We start from the raw sequence: 21,186 nt of genomic DNA, 5'->3' as shown, positions 1-21,186 counted from the left end.
ATCAATTTAACAGACTGTCAGATACACAAACTAATATTACCAGTTTTTCAGTCCCCTGTTTGGCAGACACTGCATTAGCTGTCAGACATTAATTCTGAAAGAAATGCCATTGTCCTTTCCTCCTAAGGACAAATGAGATATCCACTCTGGAAAGGAAGCCAGATACTTAGCCTTGATGACCGACCTTAGCAACAAGCTCAGCATGTGATTTATTCCCTAGAGGTGTGATTACAAGCAAATGTCTCTTCAGATGTCTCCAGTTTGGGAAATATTAAAGAAATAGAGTAATTTCTTATTCCTCAGATAAGGGAACACTCCTTGTATCATACTTATGAGTTCATATATCACACCTACTAACATTATATCATCTGCACTAACAGCAAGAGCCATTTGCTGGAGACTGTATGCACAGTACAAGGAGAAAGAAGAGTCTGGAGTGAAAAAATGCACTTGACTACAAAACCAAATACAACTATTTATTCCTCTACCTTTTTATGTTTAGTTTCAATGTTATTGCCTTGGACTCTGAAACACCATCAGTTTCCGTAACAGTGGTATCAGAGAATGTACTTCTAAACACAAGCTCCCAGCTTTAGAAACCAGTTTAAAGACTTTAGGTTTGATTCAAAGCATCTCTGGTCACAGAGGCACTACACTAAACAGGTGCTTAAACGCTGTTCCTACACCATGTCACATTTAGACACTATTCTCTTCTGATTTTCATTTAAGTTGTACTGGTTTAGCTGGGATAGAGTTAAATTTCTTCATAATAGTTTGCACGGTGCTATGTTTGGGATTTGACAGGAAAACAGTGTTGATAACACAGGGATGTTCTAGGTATTGCTGAGCAGTGCTTCCACAGTCAAGGTCCTTTATGGTTGTCATGCTTCCCTATCAGAGAATAGGCTGGAGGTGCACAAGGAGTTGGGAGGGGACACAGGTGGGACAGCCAACCCCAACTGACCAAAGAGGTACTCCATATCTTATGACATCGTGCTCAGCAATAAAACTAAGAGTGAAATTTACTAAGATGCCATTGCTCAGGGACTGGTGGGGCATCAGTAGTAAGCAACTGGAGTTTTCTGCATCACTTGTTTTTCTTATCTTTTTTTTTTTATTAAACTTAGCAAACTGTCTTTATCTCAACCCATGAGTTTTCTCACTTTTATCCTTCTGATTCTCGCCCCGATCTCAATGAGGGGGAGTAAGCAAGAGGTTATGTGGTGCTTTGGCTGCCCACCAGGTCTAATCCACAATGTAAGGTAAAGAGCTCAAACTTTTTGGAGGACAAATAAACTTACCCTGTCCAGGTTCATACTGATTTACAGTCAGTTGATCAGGTTTATGTTTGATATATCCCTGCTTCAAGCACTTCTCCAAGAATAGGTCGCAAATTTCAGGAAGACCTAGTTACAGAAACAAAACTATAATCAAGACAGGATAGCTTTTTACATTTTTATCCTTTCTTTTCACAATAAATGTAATAGCTGGAAAAAATACATAGAAACAGCTTCACATATACATAAATCCACCTTTAATAATGATCACTTTACATTTGCTGTAACACGCATATCAGAACTGAAGCCCTGATCTGCAAGTCCAATATATTTATAACATCTCACAATTAGAAAGACCATTCCACCAAGGCCTCCGCATTCAGAAGTGGATCAGGCCTACTCCTTACAAATGCAAACTGCACCATCTCTAAATAAAAGTATATCGAATCAGAGGCAAATTACAGAAAAAAAGTTGCAGTCAAAAAGCAAAATTATTATACAACAAGTCAGATGCTGTGCAGAGAGCTCTCTAAATAAATTTATGTCCTAAAAATCTGTTACTGAATTAGATTAAATAAGATCTGCTAAGGTTAAACTGGTTTTGGAACAGGAATGAAAGTTACAGTCCTTCACTGAATCTTTCATTTGCTATTTTATCTGAAGACTTCATTGTAAAATTCTGTTTGAGGTAACACCCACAAACATGTCAGCAACAGCCTTTCATGAATCTTTTTTTTTTTCCAATTGTTCTCCCCCAATGAAGTGTTTATGCTTTTCTCACACAAATTATTCTAGCTGTGAGACTAGAGAACAACTCAAATATCAATGCTTTTATGATCATATAGCTTCACTGTTAAAACCACAATGTAGCCAGAATCCTTCTGTTGGAAGCTACATCCACCCCAGTACACACACATCACCTTAAACACCTTCAAGCTTTATAGGAATTTAACTCCCCTATTTTCCTATTTTTAAATCTAAGACTATAAGATGACTCATTCACTTTGCTCTGACTCACAGCTCTGAACTCCAAATAAGAGTTACTCAAACCTTTTCAAAATTGCTTTCAGTCCAAAGGAAATTTTATTTTGGTGTGCATCCAGCAAGCTTCAAGCTAGGTAAATATACACAACAATATACATCACAACCCCCAAACAAATGAATATGTAATTTCTAATGTGATTGTTTTATGAAACAAAAGCTAAAAAAGAATGACAATTACAATCCCAAAAGCCTTATTTGACTGGACCTCACAAGGCAGCAACCTGTGGCTGCAACGGTTGGAAAACAAGCCTCAAGCACTCACAATACTTCAAAATAGATCCTATTCAAAAGCACTGTTCAGTGTGTGCTTAAGATACAGTGAAGGCTCTCCTTTTATCAGAATCTCACATCTCAGTGAGGCTTAAAGGCTTTATATAATGGTTCAAACATCAGAACAAAATAAGTATGATTTAATAAAGAAGTTCTCACCTCCAGGTAAAGGTCTGTCTTTATCAACATTGTTGTTATCATAGCAAAACTCATATCCGAAATGTTTTACTCTTCTATGTTTTAAAGTCTTCTGGGCTGTAAAGAGACAAGTTTAAAGTAAGATTAGACTACATAAAACAGTATAGGCAATTTGCTATACTTCCCTATTCCATCTGACCTGTTAAATCTAAACATCCTTCAATTAACCGTTGGAAGAATGTATGTGACCCTTGTTCTTCATGACACACACTTTCTGCCTTATTATCTTTTGTATTTGCATCAAGCATCACATTCCCTGCTGTTTGAAGTCAAAAAATGGTTTTGTACATGCAAGAAGTAGAGAGCGCGTATCTTCTTCAGTCATGTTTAATGCATCTTTAGTCTTGTCCCCGAACCCGCACTTGATTAATATCCTATGGATCCAGGAGGATCCTTTACTTCCACCAATCACCAAGTTACGTGCTAGCTAAGGTCAATATAACCATTTGTGTTGCTTCAAGGAACAAAATTTACAGAGAAACCTTGAAGTGAATTCCAAGAACAATTAATTTATTAAGCAATTCAACTCCACAGAGCTCAAGTGAAAGCACAAAAGCATCCAGAATATGTGTTTCAATGACTTCTTTTTGATTTAAGAGAAGACACAGCTCCCCAGTTGCACACCAAATTACAAAAGTAACCTTCACAAGAATAGTCTCGTGCTTGGCTTAAGACACATGAAGAAGACTTTAGTTGTTTCTGGATGCAGCAATATTATTCAAGTAAATCCATGCCAGAGTATCAATTCGGACCACTTGCCCCCAGGAGTTTATCACTTCCAATATAAGACCCAATTTCTATAACACTAAGAACAAATACACAGTGATTTCAAACAATACATTTACCAAGATGGAGACTTCTTGTAAACTGAAACTGCAGGAAAAAACAGCATAAAAGTATGGAAGGTCTGGATTTCTATGGTTTTGCCCACCATTTTGAGTATCTTCATCTCCTATCCAGTCAATACTTTCCAACATCCTGCTTTCTTCCTCTGGAGAAATAACCCTTTCAATGACCATTAGGCCTGGAGGCAAGCTTGTTGGAACAGCATTCTTCCAGAAAACTAGGGTGGATGGAAACAGAGAATATTGTCACTGTTTAGAGAAAATAAAACTATGTGTTCCCTATAGGGATATTTATATATATGAGCATATAGTATAGCTGTAGAAATATTTCCTTTAATGATACAATGGAGCCTTCATTGAGGTCTTATTTGGTGAATGAAAGATCCCTTTTTGACATGACAAAACACAGCAAGGTCCACATTTTGCATCATGCACGGCACTTTCTAAAAATTTTACTGCATAAAACCAACAAGACTCCACACTATTCAAACACACAACCATTTGTGATTTTCCTGTCAAAATAATGGTAAGAAGAATTTCCCAATCACCTCAGGATTCTACCTGCATTTCATTTTAATTTTCTAGAACTTTGGTGATTTACCAAATCACCAGATTACTCTGTCCAGTGAAGCAATCTGTAATCAAATATGGAGGAGTATAATGCAATATCCAGATGAACATAAAATATTGGTGATGCAGGGACCCTCAGTTTGCTATCCTAAGAGTTTTAAAAAAGCTATTCACTGGCAGAATGTACAGACCAACACCAGGAACCCTTTTCACTAGACACTGCAAAGGCTCATAGAAAGAGTGACAGTTCTTATCCTAAACAGCCTATAGTCAACCATTAAAAAAAAAAAGCCTGGAGACAAGGGAAAAAAACCCAGAAATTATTGTCTTTATTTTCCTTCTTGGAATTGAGATAGAGATCACAAGACCAAGGTCACACAAAAGTCCCAATGACTGTTCAGAGATCTCCTGGGTACCAATTTAGCTTGTTAATCACAAAACCTTCAAATGCAGTATTGAACGGTCTGGAAACTACCTAAAATAGTTTGTCCTCTTGCTTCCCAGTAAAGGAGTTCAAATTAGAGTATCCTATCATTAAGTACAGGAGGAAAGATTATTTTATGTCTTGAATCCTAGATTCTGGCTTTCATTCTCTGTGCCTACTTACAGATCCCAGTGTGCTTTTAACTATATTTACAACCTAGGAAGTAAAAGCAAAAGTCTGCAAGGAGTTGGATATATAGGAGAGCAGAAAAATGATACCTTTTTCCACAAAATTAATATATAGAACAATGTTTTGACTGAAGTCTTCCAGTGTTACTTCTTTTCCATTAAGGGCATCAAAGGCTTTCTTGGCTTCTTCTGTCGTCCCGTATTTCACAAATGAATATGGTTTATTTGGTGGCATTAAGAGCATTTCCACCAAGCCATATTCTTCTACTATCCTGAGCAGTTGGTGTCTACTCATCCCATTACCAAGACCAGCATTGGCAATAACCAGACTCTAATTGAAGAGGAATTAAAAAAAAATGGATAATTAGCAATTACTATTGATTCATTTAAAACTAACACTCTACCAAGAGACTAGCTCTATAAAGAAAAATTAAGTAAGTCCATTAGTATTCTTTTACGTATTCCACACAAGATATTTAAATTTTAATGAGTTTGGTATATGAGGCTGAGACAACCTTTGTTTGCCCAACACATATTCTGGCAAAAAGGCCTCCCCCAGTAATGCATGTAGTTACTATTAACAAGAGCACTTAAGCTTCAAAGCAGCATAAAATCATAGAATTGCTTTGGTTGGAAAAGACCTTCAGATCATCAAGTCCAACCATCAACCTACCACTGCCAAGCTACCACAAAACCACGTCACTCAACACCACATCTACACGTCCTTTGAATACCTCCAGGGATGGTGACTCAACTGCTTCCCTGGGCAGCCTGTTCCAACGCTTCACAGCCCATTCAGAGAAGAAATTTTTCCTAATATCCAATCTAAACCTCTCTGGTGCAACTTGAGGCCATTTCCTCTCGTCTTATCACCTGTTACTTGGGAGAAGAAACTGATCTCCACCTCACTGCAACCTCCTTTCAGTTGTAGAGAGCAATACGGTCTCCACTCAGCCTCCTTTTCCCCAGTGATACTGACATGCACAATTTTGGAGGTTTCTAAAATTGATTTTTTTCCAGAGACCTGCTACCACTAACAAAAACAAAGTAAAAAACCTTGGAAACTGTGATTCTTTTTTTTAAGAATGGTTTTCTCATGTTCGCCAAGGAGCCTCTACAAGCACAAAGATTGTTATTTCCAGTCCCAACTCATGTCCCAATACATCAGGTTCACTGAAAAAAAAAACTATGAGCCTCTAGAAACAGAGCATCTAGTTCTGCTCCAGCACTCTTATCTAAAAATTCTCCTTCTTGTTTTCATAAACAAAAGGGATTTCTGTCCCATCCTTAGCTAACACAGAGTACTTCACACACAATGCCCAATTATTAATTCTACACTTTCATAGTGATTTATGTCCAAAAATATAAAGGACTGCACTTTGTGAGGATTGCTGCTGGTTTGCCAAATATTAGAAGAAACAACAAAACAGAACTTTTCAAATTACTTTTATTCAAGAATTATCCTTTGAAAATACAAAGGCCTTTTCAAAATAAATTAATAAGTTCTTTTGACATCTAAATAGCTATATGGCATAACTTGATGTTCAAACTAATCATGGTGGTTGAAAGAAATTTAAATCCCTTTTTAAGGCCAAATGAGGATGTGGTCTTGAAGTTTTGATTGAGCTATGGTGACTCCAAACAGCTAGCAACAATTTACTCAGATTGACTCCATCTAATACCTTTCCAGAAAGCTTTCAGACAATCTTTTCCTTAAACTGAAGAAACAGGATCAAGATGAACAAGGCTAGAATAAATGATACTGCTCCACAGTGCTTCAAGCCATCAGCATCTCCTCATAACTGAAGGAAGGAAATTATAAACTCTCTCTCTGACTTCTTCTCTTTCTGTCTGCAAGTCCCTGTCACTTTTTGCTATACAAGCATCTGCAAGGTCACCCTCTGATCTGCTGTAACTCTCTACTGTGGCAAAAAGCTACAGATGAAAAAGTTGAGTCATTTTCTGTTAGTTAGGTGGTTTATGGTAAAATTCATTGAGCATCATAAGAAAGCAAAATTCCTTCCTATCTTGTCCCCTTTTGCACAAGGGAAGAGAAAGTTGTCCCCTTTTCAACAGTTGCAAGTCAGTCAATCAGTTCAACCACCACAGAACCACAGACTAAATCAATTTAGGTGAAGAAAACAATGTGGAAAACATTTCTAAGATAGTAATGTTTTTAACAGAGAGTTTAAACTAGACAAATCACACTTGATAGAGAAGTAGAGAGGAAAGATACAAAAGCTAAAAGCCACAGGAAAAAAAACATCACAAAGAAGCTCATCTGCTTCAACAAGGTAACAGTAACATTTCCCACACTTCCTCCCCCTCCTTATCCAAAGGCCATCAAAGTCTCCACAGACATTAAACTACCGAAGTACAGTTCTGCTTTGAAACCAAAGAGGCACAGAACACCCTCAATCTCAGGAAGTGCATTTTGGAGGAGAACTGCATTTTAGACAAAGTATATGTAGGAATCAAACACAGATAAGCAGCAGTTTCACACTGCCATTACAATCAGAACTGCCAGTTACCTGTGTGGCATGGGAGGTGCACTCAATGCCCTCATGTCTCATCAATGTGTGTTGAGCTCTGACCTGCTTCCTCAATACCTTTTTCTTCATTTTATGGACTTTCAAATGATCTTCGCCGTTTTTAACATCTATGCTGGTGACCTGGGAAGCAAAAGTAACAACACACAGTAAGTGTTTCACATATGTGAAAAATTAAACACTTTGGTGTGCTCCAGAGAGATGGCCTCCCCATTCATGTCATCTCTGGGATATTAATAGGACTTTCAATAATTCCTGCCAGGACTTCCACGATGCTAGACTTTGATTTCCAGTTTTTCTCTTCTTCTCCACTGCTTTATTCACAATATCACTACATCCATTTGCAATTTTTAACCTGCTTGCCTCTCCTGTTTTCGTACTTCACACAGTTAATTTCCTTCTCTCTACAGTCTCTCCAAAGCAAAACAAGAGAAAAAAAAAATATATGTGGAGCTGCCGTGAGATTTGTATAGTCCTAGCTTCTAAAGTATTCTTGCCTCACCGAATGCTTGACTTGGAGATGAACTGTTTCCATTTGGCTCCTTTTTCCTAATTGCCACTTTCAAGTGAATATGACATTTGGCAAAAAATGGCTTTTCTGAGAGTATAAAAATGTGTCCAAGAACTAGCAACCAGATGCTCCACACCTCATTTAGCACATCTCCCAAGGCCAAACTTCACGTAAATCACATCCCTCTCATAAGAAGGAACAGAAGACCGTGTGCCCATATATTAACTATTGAATTTATGGCAACACAGCATTTCCCTACCAATGAGTTACTTAAGGGTCACCGGCCTCCAGGTTTTGTGACATCATTTGTCACTTCTGGTCTCACAAACTCCCATATTTTCCAGCCAAGATGTCTCAATATTCAGCAAACTAGCACAGAAACTGAGGTTTCAACCTCAGACTACTTTCCATCCTTTCATAACCTCTAAACTGAACAACAGACCAAGGGACAGATGAGGTATGACTCAGCTGCATAAACAACAGCACTTAAAATTGTCAGAGATGTCCTAACCCCACACTGCCTGGCCTTTCACATGGTGCTGCTCAAGAAGCTGAAGACCTTCCTCATGTGCTGTGTCATGCTTGCCAACACAGCTCCAGCCCCTGAAGGCATCTGGGTGATCTCAGACAGCATTACCTGCATCGCCGAGACAATAGAACCTTCCCTTGGTTTGTCTAACTGGGCCTAAACTCTCTGCCTTGGCTGTTGCATCATTACTCAAGGCTCAATTCTGCAAGCACAGAAACCCAACAGTCTCCCTTGATTTTGGGACTAAGGAATCACACTCAACTGTACAGAACTAGAAAACTTTATTTGGTAGCATCTCACTCCCCTTACAAAGGCCAACATGACTACAGACGAAAAAGGGTGCAGCAGTGAATTATTCACTACTAGTATCACTTCCCTTCACAAGTATTAAAAAAAAAAAAGGTATCTCCTGAAAATACACTGCAACAGTCTCCCCTTCTAACGGCAGCTCAGGTTATACAGGTCAAGCAATTGGCCTGAAATTACTACAAATATTAATGTAAAACTTTAATGTAGTGCAGGAACCTTATTTGCTGTAGAAGCCACGGCTGAAAGGTGATCGTGACTGGAGCGGAGCTAAACGGCAGCCGTCAGCAGAGGGAGCACCACGCTCAGTTACCAAGTTTGGCAGTTTATTACTCGGGTTTGGGTTGGTTTTGTGCTGCAGACACGTAAACATAAACGTATACAGACGCTGCACAAACACTGACATCAAAACTCGTGGAACAAAAGAAATTCAGGAGCCCTGGAGGGGTGATTTAAGAGTTCCAGCATCGGCTAAAGTATGCCTGAAAGCCCCAGTACATCCCTGCGGCCATCCCCACCCCATCTGCCAGTGCCAGCCAGCACTTACACCTCCCACCGACACCCCTCAAATCCATGGGTTCTGGGAACTCGTAAAAAACCAATGATAATAGGAACAACAGCAGAAATGCGCGCGTGCTCCTCTGCCCTCAGTAAACTCGGGGGGGTGGGTGTCAAAGCTGCGAGGAAAACGCTGGGGTTGACTTGGCCTTGTCCCCCCCTCACATTACCTCGCCCTGACAGGGCCAGGGGCCCGGGCCGGGCCAGGCCAGGCCGCCGCGGACTCGGCTCCCCCGCGGCGGGGAGGGGAGGGAAGGCCGCAGTGGGAGCCGCCCGCTCTCCCGCCGCCCCCGCGGTGCCCTCACCCCCTTCAGCGCCGAGCCAGGAGCCGCAGGCTCTTCAGCCCCGGGCCCGGCCGGCGCGGCACGTTACCTGGCTGGAGGCGGCCATGTTGGGGCAGGCAAACAGCCCGCCGCCGCCTCCTCCGCCTCGTCATGGCGGCGCTCCGCCTCCGGCCCGCCCTGGGCGGGTGGGTCTGCACTGCCGGGCGGCAAGCGGCCTGAGGGGCTTCTTCGCGACGAAATATCTGTCACGTTATGGCAGGGGGAGGGAAGGAGAATCTTTCCGAGGCGAACTCTGGTTTTGCTGAGCGTAGGCGAGCGTCCCGGGCCGTGGTAACTCAGAGGAGGCGCATTCGGGCCCGGGCTCACGGCGAGGAGGGAGACTGGGCAGCGTAACGAGGAGAGAGAGCGGCCTTCTTCAGCCTCCTGCCTTGGACACACGCTTATTGTAGCTGTTTCATATCCTCGTTTCTGCTTACCCAAACATCACCCGGCTTCACTTGCCTGCAGCCCTCTCCTCGCTGCCTTTCCTCTCCAAATAAAGCCTGCGCCTTGTTATCCTCCTCATCAATAAAGTCTTCCTCCAAGTCTGCAAGAAGAAAAGCAGTGTTTGAGCCCCCGCCTCAGCCCTATGCCTCACTCCTTTGCTGAGGACAATTCAGGGCAGAGCCTTCTCCAGCACAGGGGATCCCCAAATGCCCACATCCACACAGCAGGGTAAAGACAGCTTCCCTCAGGCTGACGGCGCTCCCGCAAAGGGACCATCACCTAGAAAGGTCCATTACAGATCACGTTATCTTTGGCACATCACACACAATGGACAGAGGAAGACAAACCCATGCCAATGCACCCATGGCCACATGAAGACCAAGCTTCTGGTTGTACATACATATTTCCCCACACCACTTTTCAGCTTGCTGGCAACCCTGCTAAGGCTGCTTAGTAAACCCACACTGTTGAGTGACTGGCCTTGCTCAAAGCACCTCCACAGCTTGCTGGCTCCCTGCACAAGAAAGTGAGCCCTTAAATCAGAGACAGAGCATGTAATTCTTCTTTTCCCTTCATTTTTCTGTGCCGTGATAGACTAACTGAGCTTCATACTATGGCCCTAGGTATAACCCTTTCCTCCTTTGTCCAAGATACTGAAGTTCAGCATTACCTACTATCTCCATCTTTACCTAACAAATATTCTACTTCTCACTGTAGCTTATTACCTAAAAACTGGGGTTTTTTCCCCCTCTGTATTTAAATACCAAGCTGATTTTTTTTCCTCCCTCAACCTCCTGTGGGTATTTAGCCTTTCTCAGGATAAGTTAAGTTAGGTGTGGGATTCCCAGGTGCATGGTAGGTAAGGTAACTGATGAGCCTATAAACCTGTAGTCAGACACCAGCTCCTCAGCTTTGTCCCGCATCCACACTCTGGAGCAGTCTACCTATGCTGTTAGGTAGGGCTGTACTTACTCAGAAAAAAAATAAATCTTGGTGTCCCTTGGAGCATATACCATGCCCTGTGCCAGGGATACAGCTATCCCATGTGCTGGAGGTACAAGCTCACTATGGATGTGAGGCTGATGGGGCACATCCATCAGCTTGTGCAGGTAGTATTTGGTCAGAAAAGTGGTCAATTCTGTCCTTCCACCGCAGTCTGTGGCATTACATCACTCCCCATCTTTAACCCACGCTGTGCATTGCATGGTATTGTGATAGCATGGATCTTTTACTTAAGTTTTCTCATAGGTAAAGCATGCATATTTACTGCCTACCTATTAAGAGTATAGCAGGGAGCTTGTTAACACTAACCATCAGCATTGTCTGGTCTTTGTGTAAGCCAGAGTGAATGGGAGGAAAGAACAACCCGGCAACGTCAACAGCTGCTGTCTCTATTAAAATATTCTCTGAGGCCCTCAGCTCTGGAAACCACCAAACTTGAAAGCTACTGAAAGGATGATCCTGATGAAAGTGGTTTGTAATTCATTACTAATTTGTTCTGACAAGTGAAAAATACTGGCCCAAAGGTTGTTTCTATTAAGTGCCCACGTTCCAGTTCAAAGCCCTGATTGTGTGGGTTCTCCATTCTTCTACTTGGCTGTCCATGTGTGGTTTATCCCACTGGGATGCTTTGTTGGTATGTAAGAAGTAGAACATAGGCTTAGTGGAACATTACATCTCAGAGCACAAACCAAGAGGTTCTGGCAGCTGCCTGACCTTGTGTTTGCTAGTCATTGTTTGTGTTTATTCTCTTTAATTATTTTGAAAACTGCTTTCTGGGGGAGAACAAACTCACTGTGCATTTTTTTCTTGAAATAGCTCTGTATGATTAGCATTGGTCAAGAATTTGTGATGCATATTGCAATAACATTTCCTTTGTAAATGCATCAACATTTTACTTTTATAAACAACATTCTCACATAGGAAAATTCCACCAATTAAAATGAAAACAGTTAAAGGCTAGTTATGGTGTTTTTAATACAAGCTTATTTTGGTCAAACCAGAAACCACTGTTATTCCCTTTATAATTTAAACCCTGGAGCACTGTGCAGTGCCTTCTCATGCTAGATAACACAGGTACAGAGTCCTCCTACAGGTACCACTGTGCTTATTGACCACAAGTGAAAATACATCTCCATATGGTTAACAATACTGTCGCTGACTAGCCCACAAAATAGTTCACTGAAGTGGGGTTTCAAATACATGTACATTTGATGTTAATATAATTTCTGATTAAAAGTGCATTGGGAGAAATCTCAATATTTCTTAAAAAATCACTTTTTTATAATGATAATATTTCAGTCTTAAAATTCAGCAAATATTCTAGTTTGAAATTAAATTTTTGTAGTTTTCTTAAGCAAAAAAATGTTTATATCAGAAAATCTTGTCTCTGGCTCTATTTTTTATTTTAATTGATAACCAGGAAGCATGTCTTCTAAAGCAGAATGTCATGCTCCCACTTCCTCATGGGCGAGAAATAAAATGCTGCTGACTTTTCCCAGGAGCAAATTACGATCCTCATTGTGCTGTTAGCTATTTTATCTTTGCCACATTCACAGGAAGAGTCAAGGCATTTGGCTATTACTTCTAATTTCCCATCTGCTTCATATGATAGTAAGTAAACTGATAACACCATTTCTGTTTCCTCCAACAAAATACAGGTTACTGGTCTATACATGGAAAGACAATCTTACTCACTTCTATACCAATGCAAGCCAAGCCATGCTTTAGCTTAATGTGATCACACTGGATTTCCATCACTTTCAAACCCAATTAAAAGAAAATCACAGGAAGATAGTAGGATTTGCTGTATCAAATCTCTTGATTTAAGAAGCTGCAGTTTAAGAATCATGACAAATAGGATATGTTTCAGGATAGCAGTTTGTAACAGAAATAAGAAGAAACCTCTTAGCACAAAATCCAGCTCAAAATTACCCATGACTAGTACTGCAGAGAAGTACCGTAATAAATGATGAGACACAAGCTGAATTGTTTCAGGATGGCATTCATGTAAGAGTTAAGGACTTTGACAAATATCTGTTGACCTAAATTCAAAATGTGCTAGTGCTGCTGCTTGCGATAGTAAAATTCTCCATAACAGACCTCTGCAATGCCAAAGGCTTATATTTTTCAGGAAGATAGCAAAGCTGGCTCTGTGCTGCATGTCATTTTGATTCTGCATTTTCACTGTTCAGTGCTGGATTTCATATTACTTTCTAAAAAGGAAAAACAACCAAAAAAAACCCAAAAAACCAACTTAAAGAATTTTTTAGCAATTGCCTAAGACCAAAAAAAGATGTGAGAAATATAGGCCGTGGTAAAATCAATGGGAGTTGTGCCAGTTATTACAACGAAGGCATATTTTATCCTTATTTTAAAATAATAGTAAACAAAAATTTTTTGTTCTCAAGAGACTTGAAACGTCAAGTAATAAGAATATGCTTTCTGATTTCTAAGCTTTAGGCTACACTCTCTTCATACCTCCAAGCTTTTTTCCACAAACATAAGATTTTGGAGTACATTTTTTTTCTTTTCCTTAAATAAAAGCTGAAAAATTCCCGAAATCTCTAGACTCAGGGTAGTGGAACTTTGAAAAATAAATTAAATAGCTTAAATTATATGATAAAACTGAAAGATTTTTTCTGAGCAGGCACGTTTCAGGTTTGTGTTGGGACAGCTAGAGATCTTGTCATCCAGAGAACTGAACCAGTCAGTGAATGTTTAGGACTGGGCAGAGATTAGCTAAATTGAGCACTTCTGCTATACCATGAGGTTGCATTAATGCAATGTAAGGACGTGCTATCAGAGGATGGAGGAACAATTTTAACTTCTGCTGTCAGACATGCTGCAAAGGTGCGCCTACATTGCTGGGTCACCATTAATTTCTCACTAGAACTGGGAGCAAAATTCTGTGGGCTTCAATTAATAGAAAATCTTTGACCCCTCCTGGAGAGTTCTCAGAAAATTCTTCTGAGCTTTCAGGCACAAGACAGAAGTTATGGTAGTTGGGATGTGCATGCCACACATCGGAAGACCTTTAGTTATCAGTACTGTGATCCAAAGCTTGCACATCTGCAATCTTGGAGACTTAGGCGATTAAATCTTTCCAAAGGCGTGCCTTCTCTGCTGTAAGAATACTTACTGACATTTCCAGCCTCTAGGACAGGGAGCCTCATGCAGTTTGGAGCAATGGGCCACTGTCAGGTTGTCATCAGGTGCTATGCACCTTTATCATCACGGTTTTGTTTGAAAATACTATAAAATTACAATACTATATGATAGGTCTGTGAACCGTCTACCAGAGGCTTGGAGATTATTAAATCCATAAACTGCAGCTGGAAAGAGTTCTCAAAAAAATTCCTGAAGCCTCTGTTGGCTCTCTGCTGAACAGGACCTGCTGCTTTCACTGCCCAGATGACTCTTTCTCTTCAGTTTGGGCAACGTCTAAGGAAAATCTTCTTGTGCCTGTCTAGTACACTTTCCAGGGTATTAGAAAAGTAGTATGAAGTACTGAAAGAACCATACAAAATATTGATTTCCCTCCAAATCACTGAACCCATCAACACAGGGTTTAGTTTAGCCTTGAAAGCAACACTGTTAGAAAGATTCAAACAAAATATTTCTGTTTTTCTCTGGCACAAAGGCTGAAAATCATAATCTCTTCTTCAAAACCTTCTTCAGAGTACTTTACATTCTCTTCTTGATCTTTATGCCTGTTTTTCATGATGAGACAGGAAATACTGTTTTTTGGAATTACTGATTGAATTCTATTATTCTCTTCTGGCCCTACAGTCAAAGTCTTACACTAACCTGGCAAAACCCAGTTCTGTCACAAGCAATTAGGATTTGGTAGGCATTTGGAAAGCAATGCGACCTTACGCAGGGATCCTCCCTGATATCTACACTAGGCAGGCAGTCTGCTTTCCTACATATCCTTGGAAACCATCATTTCTCACAGTTATCCTTCAGGGCATAAATGTATCATAACGGCCATCATGGAATATCAGGCAGTGAATTTGTCTACTTCATCAGTCAATGCTTTTTTAAGGATATAGTGCTTGCAGTCCAGACACAATCAGCAAAGTTAATTTTTAAAGGCATAGTATTGTTTACATACAGAGAACTAAATACTACATTTCCATCGTAAGTGAGATCCTTAGTGCCTCCAGTGAGACTGGAGAGAATACTGCAAAGTATTCCTTAGTCTAGGACTCGATCCTTTCAGCCCCTTTCAGGCATCACATCAGAAGTTCTCATTAGCTGTTGTTGCTCGTGCAATAGATTCACCTTCTTTGGAAGAAGAATAGATGTGCAACCATAAGTTAAAATTTTCTACATGAAAACGTGGTCTTGGGCCAACAGTTTCTTGGGTCACCCCACTTGCTGCTCTTGTAATCCAGTTTTCATTGACTTCTCAGGATCTATACACGTACTCAACACATCTGAAAAATAGAAGTTGTAAGTCTTTCCATATAGGGAAAAAAAAAAAACCTGCATTCAAACTTAGTGGAATTTTTTTTACAAACACAACTTCTCTGTGACTCAGTTTGCCAATCTGTATGACATTCAAATAAATATTTACCCAACTTACCAAGGGTTGTGAATCCTCATGAATCATTGTTTGTGTAACACTTTGTAATCCTTGAATGAAATGTAGCATATGCATTCAGAGTATGGATCTGATTAATGACAGAGGATGAACGGAAAGAAGAACAGATAAAAAATGATCACTCTTTTTTTCCTTTTTCAAAATTGGTTTCAAAGAAATTCTCTATTACAAATGCAAATCTTTCTTTTTCATAATATGATTGGTATTCATCTTAGTGAAGAAGATTAGGACACAATCTGATGCTAATCAGCATATTCAAGTTTGTTCACTTTTATTAAGATAAAAAAGCAAGCATTGTTAGCATACAGTATTTGAAATTTATGTCTACATCACTATTTTACTCTTTCTATATAGATATAGCAGTTATTTAAGTTAAAACATATAGCACTAAATGCTCTTGATTCATACATTTAAAAAAATCCTCTCTGGCAAAATTCTTTGAAGAGAGTAAATGAGCATACTGGCTGCTTCACTTAGCTGTCACCTCTCGAAAGGCTGTATGAGCAAGCCTGACACACTTCATCTCTCATGTTATCATCATCTACATGCTTTTGTTATTGTCTCCCGTGTTGAACTTTATGGCATCTTCAGTCAAAGGAATACGAGTGAAACGAAGTGTGGCACTGTAAATGAACAAAATAACTAGGAGAGGGGTTTAAGAAATGATTGTAAAGGTTGTGTGCAGATTGCTTTAGTCGCTATAATATCAGTGCACAAGAGCCGTGTAATACATCATCTCAGGACAATCCTATAGTTGACGATTGTTCAGAGTTAGGCACAAAGAATTGTCAGCTGTTCAATGTTTCAAAGCAGAGCGTGGACTCAGATTTGAAGCATCATAATGGTTATGAAATCATTGTGATACTTGCAATAGATACTCAGACATAGCAAGAAAATAGCTTTTAATTTGGGGAACCAAATTTCTTAAGAACACAAAATTATAGAAGCTAGTGATTGGGTCCAGAGAAGGGCAACGAAGCTGGTGAGGGGTCTGGAGCACAAGTCTTACGAGGAGAGGCTGAGGGAGCTGGGGTTGTTCAGTCTGGGGAAGAGGAGACTGAGGGGAGACCTTATCGCTCTGTACAAGTACCTGAAAGGAGGCTGTAGAGAGACGGGGGTCGGTCTCTTCTCCCAAGTTACAGATGTCAGGACAAGGGGCAATGGCTTCAAATTACGCCAGGGGAAGTTCAGGTTAGATATTAGGAAACATTTCTTTACTGAAAGGGTTATCAGGCATTGGAATGGGCTGCCCAGGGACGTGGTGGAGTCACCATCCCTGGAGGTATTTAAGAAACGTGTAGACATGGTTCTTCAGGGCATGCTCTAGTGCCCAAGATTACTGGTTTGTGGTGGGGTGCTGTGTGGGTGGGTGATGGTTTTTTGGTTTGGAGGTTGTTGTTGTGTGTTTAGGTGGTGGGTGGTGTGGGTTTTTTTGGTTTTGTTTTTTTTTTTTTGGTTGGCCTCGATGATCTCTGAGGTCCCTTCCAACCCCCACAATTCTGTGATTCTGTGATTCTGTGATTGGAAATATATTTTGTCACCCCATCCTTCTCTTCACTGCATCAGGATGTTTCTTTATAACACACTTCTATAGTGTTCGGCAGCTCAATTGTAGGAATGTATTTGGAGTTGGGGAGGGGGGAGAGGATATCTGCAGGGAAGTTCCCATACACCCGTCAACTACACAGGACGCCATCCTAGAAATGGAATCAGCAGCTACTTGAATGTACATGGAGACCAAAAAGGGCCATCACTGATTTCATCACATAATTCAGCATCATACTCACTATGTGAGCACTGCTTGGAATGGGGAAGAATAAACTACAAACCTCAGATCCCACCCAGTAAATCCCAGCATGGATATACATGATTATATAGAGTAAAAATAAGTGGCTTGTACATATGTTGTGCAATTTCAAACATAAAACAGAGATGCTAACTCATGCTGTCACATGAGTATCACTACAAAAGTGCGGTAATTCTCACATATAAGCAAATCTACAGATGTTTAGTACTCTCACAGATCCCCAAGAGGCCTGTTTCCTATTTTTTTATATCTTTTTTGTATTTATTAGAAGTAAACTATACAGCTCCAAGCAGATATATAAAAGTTTCTGACTATGCTGATGCAGGACTAAGAACTGTATTGGGAGCACCTGTCCAGCTGCAAATGTAGTGCAGTCCAGCAGCTGGAAATCAATTTACGGAGTTCACAATAGTTAACATACATCTTGCATGATTCCTGCTCCCACTGGCCACCTCCAAGTCTCCAGATTCCCCCTCTGCAATAATCCTTGTGGAAATTCTTTTCCAGCAAGTAACGCACACCCCAAATGCATGTGTGCAGAATGGTGACAAGCTGTGCTCAGACAAATATTGTCCTCCCAACTGCACTTTTTACCTGAGTGTCCTGTTCACCTGGACCATATAACACCTCCCCAAAGACATAGCTGGATGTTTGCTTGATGACATCCTACGCCTGAGGTAATCTGAGTTTGATTCTTTGAACATCTTGACAAAAGCTGTAGTTAGCATCAGACTCACTAATTACAGCATTATTTTTTCATCTGCTTGCTTTGGAAAGGCTCCGTTTCACCACATACCAGTGTTTGATCATTTCTTACAGAGGTCTGACACCGAGATCCCTTACAGTTTCATATACACATATTGATTTCCAAATGACAAGAGGTGTGATGCCTTTTCCTATGGAGTGAAGGCAAATTCTCCTTCATGTGTTCCAGTACTCACACTTCATGTGTTCCAGTATTAGGAGACGTGTTCCAGGCACACTTCATGTGTCTCTAGCATTAGGGGAAAAATATAGACTTTTTAATGCAAAGCTTTTCCCTACAAGCAAAAAAGTTTGATCAGCTCAGTCAAAGTAATAAAGAAACACAGCAGCTGGTCTTGCAGTACTAATCCACTATTGTTCCTTTGATATCACAAGTATCATTATACTTAGCAGTATGCTTCCATTTCAGCAATTTTCTTTTAAATGCACAGCACTGTCACCAGTTGCCTAATGTATAATGGACCCTTAAATCACACTTGGGTTAATAAAGCCAGAAGATCAAACACTAAGAAACAAAAAATAAAAAGTTTCAGCTGATCCATGGGTCTCAGGGAAAGTGCTAGCACCCTAAAGCCAAGGGTGTGGTTTATCACTCCCTGGTAATTCCCAGCTGACAAAAGGGTCCCTTGATGCCCAGGGCAGCTGAGGAGGGTTGAGAGAAGCCTGAGAAGGTTTTACTTTATGCTGAGAGTAGTCTGTGTTGTCCTGAGTAAAACCTAAACAGATTGATAATCTAAACTATGGATTTTGAAAACTGAGGTAAGTAAGTTCCTTATGTAAATAGGGTGTGTGCGTGTTTTTATTCTTTCCTTAATACAACTTTTAAGACTATTCTTAAATTCTTGGGATTGCTAGGTAAAATACGTTCTTTTTCTTGTATGGTTTAAGTACAAGAATACAAGGATAGCTGAAGTATTTCTGCCACCATCTGTATTATCACAAAAAGAAAAATGTTATTTGTTAAAAAGAAAACAAAGTAATACTATGAAAGCATTTACTAAAAAGTAATTCAGTGATACATTTAATAATGCTTGGGTGGCACATCTTCTGAGAAAAGCACTGGGTGGTGTCAAAACATGTTGGTTTCTTCACAAGGGCATAGTGTTTGTACTCTTTATCAATCTTGTCTTTATCAGTAAATTGTGCAACAACAAGAGCTTCCATCCAAAATAATGAGGGACTTGAGCTTTTGATTTTTTCACAAATATCTGGGCTAGGTGTGTTGCTGTCTGGTTTTTTGCTGCTTCTGTCACCTTCTTTCCAGCTTGAAATTAATCATGCAGGTGACCTTGCTGGTTTTATTACACGCAGCAGGTTGTTTGAGCTATTGCTGGGAAAGTGTGACATTGCTCAACTAGTGGCATCTTGTATCTATTTTTCCTAATCTGTGTTTCACTGCCATTTCTAAATACAGGCTGTATTTCTGCTGTAATGCATGGTTTCCTTCACTTGCCGTAAATTAAAAATAATTCTGCTGCTAGAAAGTAAGTACAGCATAGTAAAATGTTCTCTAACTGCTTGTAATAAAAAGATCTTTTTAATCCAGGTCCCTGTTAGCTTTAAATTATTGTGTTGCCTCAACTTTCCATGAGAACAATGATGCTGAGTGTAGGAGGCATAGTAATCTGGGTAACTTCCATCCTAAGATATTGAGTGAATGGGTACATCTAACTGCAATTGATAACAAGGGGCTTGTGAAAATCCAGGCAAGTCTGAAATGGTGCTACATGAGTACAGTATAGCTCTGTGTTACAGCCTGATTCCAGAGAACAGGCAGGAGGCTGGCTGGAAACTTCAAGCCTGTTGGTCTGATCACCTAAATTTGTTGGAACAGTAGGGGACTAAGTCAATGAGCCTTTCCAGCTTACGTTTCAAATTTCTCTGCAGTTGTGGACATGAGTATGGCATCTAGGAAGGTGAGGCTACTTCTGTAGCATGGATCTGGCTCATCTTGTCAAATTATGAATTAATTGTCTCACAAAGCTCCGTTCCCAGGCTTATTTGGTGAAGCATGACTCTGCTCCTCAAGCCCCTGCAAAGTTCCCCAATGGGTTTAATCTGTTTGGAGATGTTGTGACTTGTGGCAGCTCCTCCAACCTGGTGACAGAGCAGTCCCTGACACAGGCTCAGGAAGAAATTTTTCACTGTGGGGGTGGTGAGACACTGGAACAGGTTGCCCAAAGAAGTTGTGGATGCCCCATCCCTGGAAGTGTTCAAGGCCAGGCTGGATGGGGCTTTGAGCAACCTGCTCTAGTGGGAGGTGTCCCTGCCCGTGGCAGGGGGGTTGGAACTTGATGATCTTTGAAGTCCCTTCCAACCTAAACTGTTCTGTGACCCTATAACTGAGAGACAGGATCTGTGTGTTGGAAATCATTAGGATACAGCAATTAGAAACCCCGCCGTAACTCAGGAGAAAGAGCTGCTCTTCTAATCGCGTTGCCCATGGCATTAATTGAGAAAGCTGACTCGGGTGTGCAGGGGAGGAGGCGGTGCAGCCGCAGCCTCACCCGGGGATGCCGATGAGGAGCGGCGCATCCTCCGCCGGTTGCCCGCCGGCCCCGGCCCCTTCCCCTCCCCGCAGGGCGGGCTCGGTCCCCGCCGCAGCCTCCCCCCGCCTTCGCCGGTAGGCGGCACCGCCACCCGCCTTCCTCCTCCTCCTCCTCACCTTCGCCGGGTGACCCAGATCGCGGCGGCCGCACCGCCCGCCGGCGAGGGACGGCCCGGGACGAGGGGATGTAGCGGCGCGGAGCGGTGAGTGCGCGGCGGCGGCGGGCTCCGGGGCGGGCTGGCGGGTCGCCTAGCGACGGGAGGCGGCTCCGGGCATCGCTCGCTGTCCCCGTCCCCCGCCTCGTCCCCCGCCCGCCGGTGGCAGCGAAGTTTTGCCCCTTCGATTGCGGGAAGACCTTGCGGCGTAAGGAAACTGCGGGGGCTCTGCGTGTTCTGCGTATTTGGTTGCTGGGTTGGTTT

General features: G+C 41.3%; 2 protein-coding genes across 5 annotated transcripts in view; one reads left to right on the top strand and one right to left on the bottom strand.

Moving 5' to 3' along the window:
* ALKBH8 (alkB homolog 8, tRNA methyltransferase) overlaps window positions 1-9,697 on the bottom strand; it is a 49,721-nt gene extending 40,024 nt beyond the window's left edge. Inside the window, exons 1-6 of the mRNA XM_014965780.1 lie at window positions 9,642-9,697; window positions 7,348-7,488; window positions 4,907-5,147; window positions 3,721-3,852; window positions 2,751-2,846; window positions 1,302-1,406 (exon numbers count right to left, since the gene is read on the bottom strand). Coding sequence (XP_014821266.1) covers window positions 1,302-1,406; window positions 2,751-2,846; window positions 3,721-3,852; window positions 4,907-5,147; window positions 7,348-7,488; window positions 9,642-9,659 — 733 coding nt within the window. The 5' untranslated portion in view covers window positions 9,660-9,697. The remainder of the gene's footprint in view (window positions 1-1,301; window positions 1,407-2,750; window positions 2,847-3,720; window positions 3,853-4,906; window positions 5,148-7,347; window positions 7,489-9,641) is intronic.
* Window positions 9,698-20,758: 11,061 nt separating this feature from the next.
* Window positions 20,759-21,186, top strand: part of ELMOD1 (ELMO/CED-12 domain containing 1) — a 42,469-nt gene continuing 42,041 nt past the window's right edge. Inside the window, exon 1 of one of the 4 annotated variants that reach the window (XM_014965786.1) lies at window positions 20,759-20,970. The gene's annotated coding sequence lies outside the window, so the exon portion shown is untranslated. Of the gene's footprint in view, window positions 20,971-21,033; window positions 21,179-21,186 lie in introns of those variants that run through there. The other 3 variants (XM_014965789.1, XM_014965787.1, XM_014965788.1) reach the window with 3 other exon arrangements.

The sequence above is a fragment of the Calidris pugnax genome, unplaced genomic scaffold (genome assembly GCF_001431845.1).
Source record: "Calidris pugnax isolate Ruff unplaced genomic scaffold, ASM143184v1 scaffold20, whole genome shotgun sequence".
NCBI classification, from domain to species: Eukaryota; Metazoa; Chordata; class Aves; order Charadriiformes; family Scolopacidae; genus Calidris; species Calidris pugnax.
This window is presented reverse-complemented; position numbering and strand designations above follow the sequence as displayed.